This window comes from Haliaeetus albicilla, chromosome 7 (genome assembly GCF_947461875.1).
Source record: "Haliaeetus albicilla chromosome 7, bHalAlb1.1, whole genome shotgun sequence".
Lineage (NCBI taxonomy): Eukaryota > Metazoa > Chordata > Aves > Accipitriformes > Accipitridae > Haliaeetus > Haliaeetus albicilla.
The window spans coordinates 998,110-1,015,024 of NC_091489.1; the positions used below are offsets into that span (position 1 = coordinate 998,110).

The window sequence follows — 16,915 nt, forward strand, 5'->3', positions numbered from 1 at the left end:
AGCCGTCGGGAGCCACGGTGGGACGGGGCTTGGGCTCCTCTGCCGCCGGGGTCTGGGTGTGTGAGCACGGTGGCCGAGCGGGGCAGTGGTGCTGCGTGGCATGTCTGGGTGTTATGGGGCTTCTCTGGTTTTAACTTGGAGGGATGTTTTCTTCAGTTCTGTTGGGGTGGGTGAGAAGACCCTTCTGACTGATTTTAATCCGCAAGTAAGCCAACGCAGCAGCCTGAAGCATCATGTCGGTTTAATAGTGAGTGCTGGGTCCTCCCGCGGGATTCAGCTCCGCTCCTTCCTTGGGTAAGTTGACTCCGTCCCGCAGATGCAGGGTCCGTGTCTGGCAGGATTTGACCCCGATGTCCATAATGCTGACGGTCCCCGTTGGTCCCGTGCGGTTGCCTCCAGCTGGGACTTGTGCTGCAGCAACATGGAAGGGCTGGAGGTGGGGGCTTGGGCTCATTGCTCCCCCTCTTCTGGAGCAAGCAGCCGCTGCCCCTGGCAGAAGGACCTTCCTCTGCCCCAGCCCTGGCTCGTGGAGCCCCTCCAGCTCTGGAGAGCAGCCTGGATGGCTGGAGGGGTCGTACAGCCCTGGGAGCAGTACTCGGCCAGCACGGCTGCCTGCCCCGCTGGGGTCCCGCCATTGCTCCGAGGGATGGTTCACTGTCTGCCCAACCCAACGGGTACCATGCCCCCAGACCCCCGTGTTGGATGTGCAGACAGGGTGTTTGGGGGTGCCCGGCGGTGTCTCGTGGTCTCCCGCGGGCGTGCTGTGCCCTGTGCCTGCAGTGGAGGCAGGGAAACCAGGATTTCTGTCCTTGGGGCTGGTGGCAGGTGACTGCCGATGGCCCAGAGTCTGTGTCCTTCTGGCTGATCTGTAAGGTGGAGATGCTGGTTTGATGGCAAGAGTATTTGGGTGAAGGCTGCTCGCTCACAAGCATCCCCCGGTTGAGGTTTGTGGTTCTCGGCGTGCCCTTGTCCTGCAAGCTGGGTTTTGCTGCGGGCTGCTTTCTGTCCAAACGGTGCGTGTAGAGGAGGCAGCTGTGGCTGTCGAAAGCTGGAAATAGGAGGATTTAGCAGGGCAGCGCTCACAACGTGCGCTGTCCTCATGTTCCGAGGGAGGCTGGGAACCGATGTCAGCGCCAGAGCCTGATGCACAGAGCAGCTCTGCAGCCACGGGGCAGGGGGGGCCTTGGCCCTTTCTTTCCATCAGGCTCCACTGGAGCTGGGTGGGATGGAGGGGCTGCGCTCGGCCAAGGCTGGTCCTGCTGCGGGGACTGCTGGGGCCTGGAGCAAACCCAGCGTGCCAGGGCAGCTGCAGCATCACTGTCTCCAGGGCCAACAGATCTGCTGCACTGCAGTCTGGGTCGGGTTTGCTGGGTCTGGTTGCTCTGGGAGTCCAATGTGGTGCAATCATTCCTTACTGGTCCAGACCCTGGGTGGTGCTGGGGCTGCTCCGGTGCTGCAGTCATGGTCCAGTGTTGTGACCGGGTGTTGCTGCTCTTCTCCTGCCAGCAGCCTTTGGCGTCGGGGAGCACACACGTGTTTCCCTGAGAGTCTCCTGGAAATAGCTGGAGTGAATTCAGCCGATGCTTGGCCAGAGACAAAAGCTTTAAAGCCCTGGGTAAGGAATTTGAGACACCACCAAAATTTGCTAAGAACACCTACCGAACAGGAGGGAGCCAGTCTGCTTCTGTGTGAATAAACAGCTCCTGTCTCCATCTGTCCTGTGCAGACTGCGCCAGATGCTCTCGCGAGGCAGCCGACGTCTGCAGAGATGGGTCCTTGGCAGATTCTCGTGTCAGTGTGAAAACCCACAGCATTGTCCCTGCCGCTTTCAAAGGTGTTTCTTGGAGGTTCACACATATGTAGCGTTAGAGCACAGCAGTTGCTCTGATCTGTCTTGCAGGGGACCTGGGAGAAAACCCACTGCAGACATGTGGTGTAGTTGCTGTGCGCAGCACAAAGAGGTGGTGGGGACCAGCTGGGGATGGCAGCCGGGCAAGGTCCTGGGTGGGCTCGGTTAAATGGAGGACTGAAACTTGTCTTTAAATTCCGAGCAACCCCTCCAAGAGTTGCGTGCCTGCGCGACAGAAGCTGGGCAGAGCTTCAAGGCGCTGGGAAGCAGCTGAGCCGATGGTTCCAGGCTGAGCCCCAGGCAGAGGATGTGCAGCACCGCAGCAGTGATGCCGTGTGGTTTGGCATCTTTCAGTTGGGCCTGGATGCTCAGTTAAGAACGGCTGTGCACCCTCCCTGTGGAGCTGGGGGGGGTGAAGGGACCCCCCCAGGCTGCAGCAGCTCAGACCTGACCATTGCTCAGAAATTTAATTCAGCAGCTTGGCAGGCAGGGTGCCCCACGCAGCAGGGACGGGCACAGCGACCCACCCCTGCGGTTTCAGCTGGGTGACGTGCTGAGAGCCCGGCTGGGGCATGGGGCAGCGCCTGCGGTGCCCTTGGTACTTGTGCCAGGAGCATGGGGCTCCTGCGGTGCCCTTGGTGCTGGTGCCAGGAGCACGGGGCTCCTGCACCAGCCCTTCAAAATGCTCCGCGGAGCCCCGGGCACGTCCCATCCCGGCAGGACCCGCGGGGCTGACGCCGTGGTGCCAGAGCGGCCGTGTTTGCTGCAGAGGTAGGGGCTCCTCTGCCAAAACGGGGGGAGAGACAAAGGCAGCGCTGTGGCAGGGGATGGTCCTGCTCCAGAGCTGCAGACGGAGCATCTGGGGATGCCATTCACCAGCAAAGCCCACCCTGCTGGTGACCGTGCCCGTCACCTCGGGTAAGGTCGTGTCATTCTATACAGACCTGGGGGCCCTGCCACTCTCCCCAAAGCAAATCCCCTTAATTGAGTGTCTAATTAATACCTAAAAATACAGCCTGCAGCTGCTGCCGGAATCTGCCCTGCAGCAAAGGTAAGGCAGGAGCCGCAGTGGCGCAGCCCCGTAACCTTGGGAAGGTGTCCCAAGAGCATCGTGCGGGTGCCCTGTGCCCCGGTGGGGTGCTGCGGCATGCCGGGGGGGCTCACTCCTCGCCGGGGAGCTCCGCCGGTGCCAGGACTGTGGCTGTGCCCCTCGTCTGCCCTCTCACTGCACGTGGTGCTTATGCTTTGGTGATCATCTGAGGTTCAGGCAAACCAAAGCTGATGGTGACTTCGTCCCTGTGCCACGTGGCTGCTGTCCTGTTTGCCCTCTGTAGCCAGGGGATGGAGAGCCACACCGGCTGCAGCTCGTCCCTTCTGCGGAGAGCGCTGCCTTTCCTCCTTTTGCTGGCTGCAGGTGTGTGGCCGCTCCTCGCAGGGTGCCTGACCGACGATGATGCTGTTTGAGGCTTTCAGCCCTTTTCCTGCTCGTGGGGGTCTTGTCTACTTCAGTGGCAGAACCAGGAGGGAAAGGTCCTGCCCCATCCGCAGGGTCCCGTCTCGGCTGGGGTTTCTGGGCTCCCTCCTTACAGCCTCTTTTACCCCCGGACTGCAGACCCAGCTCAGAAACATGTTTAATCCACAAATTTGGGCTCAGGGACATGCCAAAGTGGCTTGGTGTATTGCATCCTTACTGTGTCGGTGGCAGCAGCTGCCACAGGAGGTGGCCATCCCTGGGAGCCCATGTCCCCCCCCCCAGTGCCCCCAGGCCATGTGCCCGTCCGGCACAGGAGCTTCTCCCTGGGGAGCAAACCCCTCAGCTGCAGAGCCAGGCAGCAGGAGTCGGGTTTTGCCAGCGTGGTGGTGTGTGCTGAGCTGCAAACTCCCTTTATTCAGTTACTGATGATGGGGGCAGAGGCGTTCGCCTGCCCTCTTGTTCCTCCCAGTGGTAAGTGTAATATATATTTTTTCTTAAGGCCAGTTCAGTCAGTGCAAAGTGTACTGACAAAGGCAAGCAGAAAGTCTCACAATCCAGCCCCAAATGCCTTTGTTGTAACTGCTGCTCTCCGCAGGGTCACGGCTGCGTGTGTGGGCTGGGGGGGGTCCCCAGGGGCTGGCTCCCCGGGTGCCGGCCCTGCCGTCTGAGATGATTTGATGCAGAAATACTGTTTCATGCCTCAGAAGGTTAATTATGCATCGTTCACCCATTTCTGCTTGCTTTTGCTCCCTCCCTCATCGCTGTTGCTATAATTTTATTTATTTATTTTTAAACAGTTTCACAGATTTCCCTTCTGGGCGACTCTGGAATTAACTCGATCAATGCACGCCTGATGAAGCAAAATGTAATTTTTCCCCGGAGTCAGGCCTGACTCAGGGACGGCTCCAGTGCCACTGAAGAGCCGCCCGCGTGCGCTCTCCCAGAAAGAGGTCGTCGTTGCCCGCAGGGCCCACGCAGCGAGCGCTCGCTGCTCAAATCCAGAAAATCTTTCAAACTTTGAATTTCAGATTTGTATCTCGGCTCCTGCACCAGCCTGGTTTCTGCCAGCGGAGGGTCGGGTGTGGAGCAAAAAGCAGGAGAGCAGCACTGACCCGCTGCCGGACTGGGGTCCTCATCCTGCACAGCCGGTGTCGGGGTGTGGGGGGGGCTGGAGGAGGGCAAGTGCCTCGGCACTGTCGCAAAGTGGCACCGGTGAATACGGCTCCCGGTCAGTGTTTCTGCTGCGGGAGGACCCGACCCCTTGGGCACTGGCTGCTTTCATCCTCCCACGAGGGACTGCTGCTCTTCTCAGCACTGGGGTGGGCAGGGGGCTGGGTGTTGCACTGGGGCAGCCTGGCTCCACGACAGCCTTCGAGGTGAAAAAAAGCCCAGAAATCCCCCCCCAAAAAGGAACATTGTCCTTGTCCTTGTTCCAGGCAGAGGGACAGGGCTGCTGAGGTGGGCTGGAGGAGGGAGAAGGTGTGAAGCCGGGCGAGATGCGAATGGGCTTCTCGGACTCACAGCAGTTTGAAACCTTTTCTTATTTATCGTATTTTATTCATTTGTTTATTTTAACTTTTCCCCCCTCCTTGCTCTCAGAGCTGTGCGTAGGTGCAGGAGCCCAGCCTGGGCCCTCCGTGGGTCAGAGGATGCTTTCCTGGGGGGGATGGATGAGTCCGGGTGGAAAACCGCTGCCCTTGGGCTGCTGAGCGGGGCGAAGCGCTGGGACGGGGAGCGGGCTGGAGAGAGAGCCCCTCTGTCTGGCCTTCCCTTCTTCCCAGGGATGTTTTCTTTTTAAACAGAAAATTATTAATAACTCCAGGCTATTTTTAAATCGCACGGCGGAGCTCGTGGTTAGCTTGCGGGGGACGATGGGGAGCAGGCAGCTCTAGTGCAGGAGCCGGCGGGTCGGGGTGGGGGGAGCCCATCTCCGGGGGTTTCCACCCAAAATACCTGTGGAGGGGCAGAGCTGGGGCACCCATGCGGCTTGGATGGTCCCAGGGGCACCCAAAATTTAACGCCTTTGCAAAGCCGGGTCGGTGTCCTGGCGGGGGCTGCTCAGCCCTCTGCCCCCCACCTGGCGCTCACAGGGGTGCTCAGGGCCGGGGTGCTCCTTCGGCTGCTGCCAGCAGCCAAAAAAGCACCGGCCCCAGTAAGGAGGAGCCCCCATGGTGCTGGCGTAGGAGAGCCTGGGACTGCGTGGGCTCCCATGGGAGAGCCCGGGGAAGGGGCTGTTTCCCCGGGAGAAGTTTTGAAGCCTTTTGGAGGGTTCAGAGCAAACTCCTGTGCATGTCAACACTCTGACGCAAAGACGGCTGCATTCGGCTTTGAACCAGGATGCTGGTTTTGAGCCCGAAAGGCAGAGGGGTGCCCAGGGCCATCCTGGGCTGGGACCTTTCGCTGAGGAGGGTCCGGAGCCCGTGGCAGATGGCCCCATGTGCCGTGTCCCCCCACTGTGAGCAGGGGCCACCAACGCTAACGCTGCTCTTTCCCCTCTGCCTGCCCAGGTCCCTCCGGACACAGCAGCCCCCTCTTAGCATCGTTGCCTATCCCTGGCCGTCCCCTTCATCCTCCCTTGGACATCAAGCACTTTCTGACCTTCAGGCTCAACGGGACGTCACCGCTCAACCTCTTCCCCAACTTCAACACGGTGAGTCCCAGGGGGTGGGTGGGCATCAGCTGCTGGACCCCTTCGCCCCTGCAGCAGTCCCTCTTCTGCACGGCACTGCTTCTCGAACCCCGCCAGGTAATTTCTGGCTTAATTTCTGGGGTCTTTGGCTGCTGGATGCTAGTGCAATGTGCCTGCTTTGCCCTTAGCTCAGGCGGTTCCTGCCCAGCTATCACCCTTATATACCAAAATTAAAAAGATGGTTCATTATAACCAAGATCAATTGGATTTTGCTCCAGGAATCAATAGTAATAAAGTAGCTCTGGAGAGCAGTTCATTAGTTGAAAAATAAAGAAAAGGAAAGAAAGAGAGAGAAGGCGTATAAAGATAGAAGGAACATGGCTGGTGCTGCATGGCTGCGGGTGTTGGGTGAGCCTGGTTGCTGTGGGACTTCTCCCACTGCCCAGCTGGGCTCGGGGTCCCCAACCTTGAACCACTGGACCAAGTGTTGCTTGGATTGTGCAACTGGATATGTCTCTTTAGAAATGTTCTGTTATACATCTAAATTGACATGGATACGGCCAAAGACATATGACAGGATCTCGGGCATGAAATGGCCTTTTCCCCGCTCCGTGCCGCTCTCCCCGGGCTGATCTCAGCCTGGCTGGGGTCTCCGTCCACCTGGGCATTGCCCCATGCCTCTTGCTGACGGGGAGGGATGGGGGTCCGCTCCAGGAGCCCCTCTCTTGCCTTGCTTTGGGTCCCTGCCCTGCTGTTTCAGCCGTCTGGGATTCCCCGGGACCTGGCTCCTGGCATCGCCGAGAAGCAGGTTTTGCTCTTGCCGAGGGGCAGTGGTGGTGGGGAGCGGGACCTGGGGCTGCCCCCCTGCTCTCCCCCCACAGAGGCAGGGCAGACATTTCAGAGTTTTGTAAATGCCTGGTTGTTATCCCTCATGAGCCTGGAAATGCGACTTTCCTGAGCTCCCTCCCCGCTCACTCGCCGGCCTTTTGTAAGTGGCTTTGAGATTAAACGTGCTCGGAAGGTGCAAATTATCGCTGAGATCTTCAAAGACGGCCGTAGAAATTAAGTACAGGATTCCTGTTGCTGTTAAATGGGATTCAGACATCTAACTCCTTTAAGCTCTTTTGAAATCCCAGCTCTAGCCTGTCTTTCCCCTGTGCTAACAAGCAGAAACACAGGAGAGGAGGATTTTTTTGATGCCATTAAGGTTGCTGCTCTTTGTCTGGGCTCCTTTTTTTAGTCGCTGGAGTCAGTTGTTTGTTCTGCTTGGCTCCTGCGTGCTCCTGCCTTGGCACGTGTTCTCCAGAGTTGTGTTCCTTTAAAAAAAAAAAATAATAATTTGGAAAATGAAACTCTGGCACTTGCTGGAGCTGCACAGCCCCGTCACGCTGCTTCTGTGTTTGGTGGGGACTCCTCTGCCCCAGAGGATGAGTTGGACACGGGGATGGAGATGCTGGGGGAGGCTGTCCCAGCTGCATGGGAACCTTGAATTAATTGTTCTGACCTCAGACCCGGGTCCGGCATGTGATGTTAGCTGAGCGAAGCCAGGCCTGATCGTCTGGGGGTGGGAGCTGCCCCTTCAGGATGTTTGTGCTGGAGAAGCAGCTGAGGCTGGGGGTGTGAGGGCTCAGCGTCGCACCGGGCAGGCGGCTTTGCCGGGAGCCAGGGCAGAGTCCCCGTCCTCGCAGGACACAGGGCTCGAGCATCCCTGCACCCCAGAGCCAGGCTGGCGGCTCCTCTTTTCTCTGCCCAAGTAACCGTGATACCAGGTCAGAGACTCCTCCGGGCAGCTGAGCCTCAGGGGTAATTTGGGTGGGTGGGAGGGGGCATCAGTCAGGGTATTTTACTTCTTGAGACAGCTGCCTTTCTGAGTTGCTATAAAAAGAAACCCGAGGGTTTGCCTTTGCTTACCCAGCATTGCTGGTGATGCTGTGCAGGATTCGGCCTTGCCCTGCTGAGCAGGAGCTGTTTGCAACTGCTCAGCAGAACACTTTGCACTTTGAGCAGGTCACAAGGCTCTCATGAACCCAGCAGATGTTTTACTCTGGAGCAAGCGAAACCTTTCCAAGCTGAGCTCTCCTGCCGCTTAAAGCAACAACAGGGAAAAAAAATCCTAACGCAACACAAAAGGTGTGTTTCATGCTCGAAAGGCCCTTCCCAGCTCTTGGGATGTTGCAAATCCCCAGGACCCAGCAGCGCCTTGCAAAACCGCAGCAGGAGATGCAATCCAAACTGATGCTGCGTCCCTGTGAATTCCCATTTCTGACCTCGGTGACGGGCAGGGAGCTCAGCGCAGGGATCTCTATTTATATCGGTAGGAACATCCAGGGATAAATAAAGTAATGTGAGTCAATAAGAATTGACTATAAAGCTGAGATCTTTATTCTCCAAGTGTGCGGTGCCCAAAACCTACCTCTGCTGTCGGGTCAGTTCTGCTGGAAACCCCCAGGAAGAGCCTCAACCCACCCGGCTGCGGGCGCCGGGACGTACCGCCGTGGCACAGACCCTCGCCGGCCCCAGGGGAGAGCCGGGGGTTCTTTTTCACACCTGAAACAGCAGTGAGTGCATATGTTAGGGAGAAGCTGACGGTGTGTTTGTATTTTTGTTTGGAGAGAAGCGCAAGGGCTCTCAGGTGGCATCCAAGCTTCAGATGTGCTCAGTGCTGCACGCTGGATGGAGCCAGGCTGGGCTTCCAGCAAAGCGCCCTGCACGCTGCCAGCACGCCGCGCTCGCCAAGCGCGCTCGCCGGAGCGAAGAGCGGCCGTGGCAAGGGTCGCTCAGCCCCTGGGCGCGCTCCCACGGGGCCGGGCGCCCGAAGGCTTTTCAGGATGCAGTGCTTGCGTTTGCTTTGGGATAGCGGGAGCAGTGATGGGCACCAGCCGCACCGGTCTTGGCCAGGATGCACGGGACTGGGGCGAGGAGCCAGGTTTCGGGTGCGTCAGCCAGCCCGGCCCCGGGGAACTCGCGGCACCTGCCTGGGGCGGTCGCAGGCAGCGTGGGCACTCCGACGGACACAGCTCATCGCCATGCCGCGGGGCAGAGCAATGGGGGCTTGGCAAAAGCGCAGGGGGGTGTAAAGGCCCGGGTTGGCGCCGTCGCCTGGTGCCCTGGGAGGACGAGGGGGCCCTTTGCTGGGGCTGCTCGGTGCCGCCGCCCTGGAGTCGGGGCTCAACCGCAGCCCCGGCGCCGCTGGCTTCGCTGGCAGGTTCGGGTTCACGCCGGGATGGTCCCCGGCCGCTTTTGTGTCCTTGTGCTGGTGTCTCCCTTTCCTCTGCATCCTCCTCCGCGCCCCTGCCCTGCTCCTGCCGTGGTGCTCGGGGGGCGGATCAGCCCGTGGGAGCCCACAGTGCTTGGTGGGAGCCGCCAGCCGGGCCCCGGCACCCAACGCTGCTGCGAAGGTTAGAGCCGTTTTCCTTTTCTTTGCGTGGAAAAGGTGGGTGTTTCTCTTGAAAACAAGTGCCGGCCCCGCTTCTGCCCGCGGACTGGCAGCGTGGGGATGCTGCCTGTAGCACGTCGCAGTGTTTGTTGTCCGGGGTGGAGCAGCATCTTCGCCATCTGTAGCTTCCTCCAGGTCTCCGCTGAACCCCAAATGCCTCTTCATTTATATGCCAGATAAGTGAGTAAAATTTCATAGCAAACAGGCACTTCATTAATCACCTGCTTTTACCATTCTGCTCACTCCTGGAAAGGAATTTGGGGTCTTGATAATGGCTCTGTTGTCCAGGCATGTGCCTCGAAGACTGATGCACCTGTCTCGGCAACGAAATAGCTTTGCAGAGAAATACGATCGCCTGAAAACCCAAGGCTCTACTGACAGCAGCACTCAGATAAGATAATCTTCCTATGCCACAGGGTAGGGGAACAATACTTGCATTATAGATTATAGCCACGCTCAAACAAAGAGGTTATTCTTATTTTCCCCCCCTTAATAAATGCATTTTGTTTAAAACAATTATGGCTTTTCGAACAAGTTTGCTGCCTGGGCTGAGGAATGACGCCGAGCTCTGGGGACAGACAGAAGCGCCAGGGGCTGTCATCAGCCTGCACGCATCTGCCTGCCTGCGCGCTGCCCTGCCAGGAATGGGCTCGTGGAAAGACACAGCTCCTTGAGAAAACCGGAGCTGTTCTGTCCCCGCACGCACGCCCGGTGAGATACCAGGGGCTGCGCGGGCTTGCAAGTCGTCAGCCTTGTAATTCGATTAGAGCAGGCAAAGTGCATACCTGACCGGGAGTGGGGCAGCTCGGAGTGGCTTTGCGTGGGCACCGTGCCTCGGGCGAGCTGTGCCCATGGCTGTGGCCTGGCCCCTGCGTGGGCTGGGCAGTGTTCCACGGGCAAGCAGCAGGCGCGTGTGGCTCTGCTCGTGCCTTCGGCTTTGCACAGGGATGTTTCAGCTCCCTGACGAAGAGCGTGTGGAGGATTAATGGCCGGTTCCTCGTTTTGATCGCCTCTGTCCCCTGTTTTGGTGGTTTCAGCTCCTGCTAAGTCCCTCAGAAAGCTGCCCTGGCATCGGGAGGTCGAGGGCAGCAGCTGCGAGTTCAAACAGAAACCGATAATTTGCTACCCGTGACACCGGTGTCTGTGGTGGGGGGAGAGGGAACAGGGGGGACGCACAGGGGAGCACGTCAGGGACGGGGAGGACGGGGTCCGCAGTCTGTGCCCCTGCAGCAGCTTCGTCCCCTCTGCCAGAGCACGGCAGGTGTTTGGACCCTGCAGGTTTGGATTTTTCAGGGATGGTTTAAAAAGGACAAGAACGGGCGTCGACGCAGCACGCGTTGCCCTGTGCGGGGGATGCCTCCATGGCAGATGGGGCTTCTCTGCCGCCCCGGCCTCTCGCTCCTTCCCGACACCGGGCACGAGCTCTGCCGGCGTTGGCAGCGGCTCCACGGCGAGCGTGGCGGGTGCAGGGGATCACCGGCTCGCGGTGCCGTGCCGGGGCGGCCGTTGCGGCGTGGCACCCAGCCGCCTTCTGCCTTCCCTCCCCTTCCAGATGGACCCGGTGCAGAAGGCGGTGATCAGCCACACTTTCGGCGTGCCCGCCCCGCTCAAGAAGAAGCAGTTCATCTCCTGCAACATCTGCCACCTGCGCTTCAACTCTGCGGTAAGCGGGGCCGGCGAGCGCGCGGGGCTGGGCGGGCGAGCGGGGCGCACGGGGCCGGTGCCGGCGGCGGAGAAGGAGCATCCCACGACAGGGGCACCGCGCGGACGCCCATCGCGCAGGCGGTGGCTCCTTGGAGCTCTGCCCTCCCTCGCTCTGCAGCTGCCCCGGCTGACGTTTCCACCAACATCTCCCTGCCTGTGGGCCCAGGCGCTCCTGGGTCTGCTGCGTCCTCTTTGCCACGCTGGCTCTTTCTGCTCCTTGTCTTTTTGTTCGGGTCTGCTGCCTTGGTCACGGTGTTTGCACTTGAGCTGCTTTATCAGCCCGTGCAATTCGTATCTGGTCCTTGGGAGCTGAATATAATCTTCCCTTCCTTGGCTTCCCAGAGCTCTGGTGTGGCAGGTCAGGTTTTTTTCCCCAGCCTTTTATTCTAAGTAAATCAACCACCTTGCAGAGGGTAGGAAGGAAACATTCATTGATTCCTGTGGTAACGAATTGCACACAGCTGATCTTTTGTGGGGAAAACGAATAAAAAGGGTTGGAAAGGGAATTCTCGCTCCAAGCCAGCAGGAGAGGGATGGGGGTTTGCAGGCAGCGGGGCTGGGAGTGGAGCAGCAAGAGCCTCCTCCGCACGGGCAGTAGCTCGGAGCCCGTCGCCTGGGCTGGCCCCGCTCACGCCGGCGCAGCTCCGTCCGCTCCTCCGTGCCACTGCTGCGTGGGGCGCAGGGCAGAGGTGGAGACAGGAGCCTCCTGCGCTCAGCCCAGCCGGGGCACACGTGTTACCTATAGAGCTCTGCTAGAGCCTGGGAGCATCCCCTGGCCTCGGCCGTCCCTTCCTGGGGGGAGCGAGGCGGTGCTGAGCCCCTGTACCCACGGGAGGACGGCCGCAAGCGGAGTCTCATCTGCCGGAGCTGCCTGTGCCCTCGGTGTCTGGCGGCGCGGGCTGCCGGGAGCTGCTCTCTGCTCCCCTGGGGCATCTGCACCCACCCAGACACTGCACCCTGGCCAGGCTGGCTCCGAGCTGCATCAGCAGAGCCCGGGGCTGGGTGCTGCTCTGCCAGCAAAAGTCAGCGTTTCTGGGCTTAATTATGCCGCTCTGCAACCAAGCGTCTCGGGGAAAAGCATTGCTTTCCCGTTCCAAGCTGCATCCTGGCTGGAAGCACGGTGCCGGGAGAGTCGGTCCCACCACGCGCTCCCGCTGCCGTCGCGGGTACCCCGTGCCACTCTGCCCGTCCCTGCCCGTGTCCCCCCCAAGGTCACGTCTGCGGGCGAGCGCGTACTGGCGCAGACCCTCGCACGCCACTTCTATTTCTGCGCAGAGCGGCAGCCGTGCTGGGTGACCTACTTAGGCTGCAGCCCAGCCCCGTCCCAACCCCGTTATCTGGTGGAAGTTTATTGTATTTGCTAATGAGGCCCCCCGCGCTCGAATGGGCCTTTCGCTTTCCCACGTACCCGGCCGTCGCTGCACAGCCCCGGACGCCGTTCCCAGCCTTTGGAGAGCCGCGGGGGGAGGGAAGGGATGCTTCTTCATACCGAGCACGGGAAGCCTCAGCCGGCCTCTGAGAACGCCGTGCAAATTAATCCGTGCTGCTCAGTGGTACAGTGTCTTAATTCATATTGGCTTTACTTTCCATAAATTGCTAAACTGTAGTTGTTTTTGGGGACAATGTGGCATTGTCCCCGACTGCGGAGTACACAAATGTTCGGGTGATTTTCTTTTATGTATGTTTTTATCAGTTCGGTGCAGGCATGAACCCATCAACGTGCACTTCATTATTCAGCGTTTGCTGGGAGAAAGGAGCCCGTGAATGTAAATTGCATGTTAGACACCCGTTAGGTTACAATGGGAGACACGTCCTCCCCACCAATGTACTTTTTTATTTTATTTTTACAGCTAGCAATTCATTGTACGTTTCTGAAGTCATAAATTTTGCCTGAAAGCTTCTTTTAAAAGTGACTTGGTGCATTTAATCAGAGCAGGGTCCTTATCTCGGCTGTGCAATGCGGTGATGTCTTAGCAAAGTGATACCTCAGCCTGAATACATTTGTGTGCAGAGCAATCTGGCGGGAGGAGGAAAGCAGCTTTGCGCTACGCCCAGCCAAAAATACCACCTCCAAGGTGGCCCTGGGGATGAATGTCATCAGGGGAGGTGGCTGCACTGGAAACGTGTCCGAGCAGCCGCGGCCTGGGGCTGACCCCTTCACCTATCCTCCCTGTGTCCGGCCGTCTGTCCGGCCGCAGCACCGACGTGGCCGTCCCCGTCTCTCCCTCCCCAGAACCAGGCAGAAGCCCACTACAAGGGCCACAAGCACGCACGGAGGCTGAAAGCCATTGAGGCCATGAAGAACAAGCAGAAGGCGGCGGGGGCTGCGGCGGTGGCCGCCGGCCGGGACAGCACAGCCGACTTCGCCCCCAGCCCCGAGGGCAGCGGGGAGCCCAGCAGCACAGGTACGTGGGCAGGGGGTGCGGGAGGGTCCCGCGCCAGCAGCCCGTGACAGCGGAGCGAGCGACCTGGCCGGTTCCCGGCAGCGCAGCGGCGTTCGTGTTCACAGCTCTGCCGTGGCTGCAGCATCCTGAAGAGCCGGGTTAAATCCTGAACCGCAGCAGTCTCGCGTCTGAGCATCCCGCCACGGTCAGGCTGAGGAGGGCTGCGACTAGTGTGGCATAAATGCTGCCACAAATGCTGATAAATTCGCTTTTGTGCTCAGCTGGCATCCCTGGCGTGCCTGGCTGGGGGCAGCATCGCCGGGAAGGGATGGAAATCCAGCCTGGGGGCCTGGGCAGCTCATGTCCCTGGGGGAACCTGGCCCCGCTGCGTCCCTGCAGTTGCGTGGGGGAAGTGGCGCGTGTTTTCCCTGTGATTCGCTGTCTTTGGGAGATGTTTTGCACGGCTGCAGGAGAGGAAGCAATCCCTGCCCCTGCCCTGATGAGGGCTCGCACATCCCCAGGTCTCTGCCACCGTGCAGGGATGGGATGGGGCTGGTAGGAGCCAGTTCCCCGCTCCGAGCCGAGGCAGCGCTGGAGCTCACCCGGGCTTTTGTGCTGAGCCCGGCTGCCACAAGCCACAGATAAAAGCGGCAACGGGCGAGACCTTGGGAAAAGCCATTCTCGACAGGGATGAGCAGGAGCAGACAGTGCCTGAGATAGTCTTGGGGAGGACGGGGGTGCTCTCTGAAATCCAGGAAACCCATTCAAGCACAGAGAACTTTCCCTTTCTGCCCGTTTCTTCTTTTTTCCCCCTTTCCCCCTTTCCCCCTTTCCTTTCCCTCCCGCCAGCTGAAGCCAACGGCCTGCAGGAGCCGGAGGGTGAGTGCAGCAGCCTGGGGCTGATGCCCGGCGCCGAGGAATCGCCCACGGAACTGTCGGGCAGCGTCGCCCCACTGGGCTCCCCGCCGGCCTCGGAGCTGTCGGAGGGCACCTCGGACGTCACCAGCGTGGCCTCCTCGGCCGCGCAGGCAGCCGAGGTGCAGGCAGCCGAGGCGCAGGCAGCGGAGTCGGGCAGCAGCGTCAGCTCGGCGGCTCCCGAGAGCGAGAAGGAGGGGAAGAAGAGCAAACAGCACCTGTACTGTCCCACCTGCAAAGTGACCGTCAACTCCCTGTCCCAGCTGGAGGCTCACAACACCGGTAAGGGCATCGCCTGCGCGGGGTTCAGGGGAACGGGCCCCTCGCAGCTCCATCCTGGGCTCCGTGCAAAGTCCTGCCATGCCCCATCACCGAACAGCCTTGCAGGGAAACGGCGAGCGTTAATGAATGTTGCGTTAATTAAAAAGGGTTAAGTAAGGTGGCTTGCAAAGATAAGTGGTGGTGTTTTACCTGTGCTGCAGCTTATGGAGTGAATTTTAGCAAGGTCAAATGCTCTCTTATTGTTCATGTCTCTTAATTAAAGACGCTTTCAGATACATTTAATCAAGTGATTGGAGGCTACTTTATATTCCGTTGCAGTTTGGCTTTAAGCTGATAGCAACCTGAGTGCCAGTGCCTCTTTCAGACCCAGGATAATCCTCCCAAAAGCAGCTTGGTGGTTTGGGCTCGTGGTCATTTTGAGAAGCCCCTTGGGAATCTGAGCTTCGGGGCCCAGCAGCAAGCGCTGGCTCATCCATCGGCTGCGCCCGGCAGCCCCCGCGGGGCAGGCAGGCATCTGGGGCTGGCGAGGGTCCCCCTGCAGCGTGGGGGTGGCTGGAGGGGAGGAGGGGGTGGCCAGACCCCCCCTGGACCTTTACACCCCCCTTCCAGCACCAGCTCCCAGCTCGCCCCTTTCTCTGGAGGATGCTAAACAAGGATGGGCACCCCGGTTTTAAAGAGAAGGGCCTTCTCTCCCCCAGTTCAGCAAGAACTGGGAACCAGTTCCCCAGGCACCTGCGGAGGCAGCAGCAGCAGCCATGCACAGGGGTCAGCTCAGGACACCGCTGCGGCTTAGCTGCAAATGTGTCCTTTTGCTTTTGTCAGCTCCGGTTACAAATTTAGGAGCTGATTTGGGGAAAAAGAACAAACAAACAAACAAACAAACAAAATGTTTGCAGGCTTGCGCTCCTCCATGGCTGTCACACGGACTCAGGCTCCTTGCTTAACGCCTTAAAAAATAGAATGAATTAGCGGTGACTTAAATTACTTGCCCACCCCCACCGTGCTGTGCCCGCAGGGGCAGGACCGAGCGCCCTGTCCCCAGGTGTGCGGGGATTTCGGGTTCCTCCTTCCCTGCCTCCTGTAACCCTGCTGAGCTATTCCTGGCTCTGTGGCCGGATCCTCTCTGACCTTGGGCACGGCTCAGATGCTGCAGCACGGCGGGTGACGCGTGCCCGGCTCTGCGGACTGTGCTAACGCCTGGGGACAGGCGACAGGCTCCAGCACACGCTTAAAATAGCAGTTTCTCCGAAGGTCTGGCACATGGAGAGAGCAGGGGGTCTCTGGGAAGCCGAGCGTTTCTGGTCTGCCTGCGAAGCGCAGCTGGCCCCGAGAGCTTGGCAGGGTTTGGGAACAGGCTGCCACATCCCCGGCAAAAGTCCGGACTCCCAGGCACCTCCCTGTCCCCTCTGCCTCCAAGTGCTGCCGGGCACAGGTTGGTGGGGGGACCGGGGTCCCCGGGAGGGGGGATGCACAGCGCTGTTGGGTGGGTTGCTTGGAGGGTCTCCTTCCTGCTGCCGCGGCAAGGCACAGGGTTTGTTTGCAAAGTCAGTGTTTGCCGAGTGTCCTCTCTGCCACCCAGGCGCCAAGCACAAGTCAATGCTGGAAGGTCACAGCACCCAGATCCGGCGAGGCCGAGGCAAGCTCCTCTCCCGGGCAGGGCACAAATCCAAGCGGATCGGCAACAAGGGGAGCATCAACATCCAGAACAAGGCGTTTCACTGCCAAGTGTGCGAGATCTACGTGAACTCGGAGACCCAGCTCAAACAGGTGACGATGCCAGGCCTGGCGTGTGCCTTTCCCCTGGGAACGCAGGGGCACCGGGCACGGGCGTGCAGACCCCTCTGCACAGGCACCAGGGGCTCGGGGGGTGGGTACCTGATGGTCCCCTCCGAGAAGCTGATGGGCATCCCCCATGGACCCGAGCCACACGGTGCCGTGGGTCTGCCCTCGCTGTCCTGGCTCCGGGTGATCCAGCTGTTTTCCTCTTGCAGCACATGAGCAGCCGGAGGCACAAAGACAGGCTGGCGGGGAAGCCGCCCAAGCCCAAGTACAGCCCCTATAACAAGCTGCAGAAGAACGCTGCCCTCGCAGTGAGTATTCTCAAGGTATCTGTCTCCCTGCAAATTACCCACCCGGTTTGCTCTCCGAAATGTTGTTTGCCATGTTAGCCATCTCTTGCAGTAAGAGACACAGGAGCTGCTTTTCTTAAAGCTTCGGTTCCCATGATCACATCTAAGCTGCT

The 16,915-nt window shown here is 59.6% G+C and overlaps 1 protein-coding gene across 1 annotated transcript in view; it reads left to right on the forward strand.

Annotated features, from left to right (window-relative positions):
* ZNF385C (zinc finger protein 385C) overlaps window positions 1–16,915 on the forward strand; it is a 99,034-nt gene that overhangs the window by 78,282 nt on the left and 3,837 nt on the right. Inside the window, 6 exon segments of the mRNA XM_069786324.1 lie at window positions 5,831–5,973; window positions 10,941–11,051; window positions 13,326–13,497; window positions 14,326–14,673; window positions 16,253–16,440; window positions 16,665–16,778. Coding sequence (XP_069642425.1) covers window positions 5,831–5,973; window positions 10,941–11,051; window positions 13,326–13,497; window positions 14,326–14,673; window positions 16,253–16,440; window positions 16,665–16,778 — 1,076 coding nt within the window.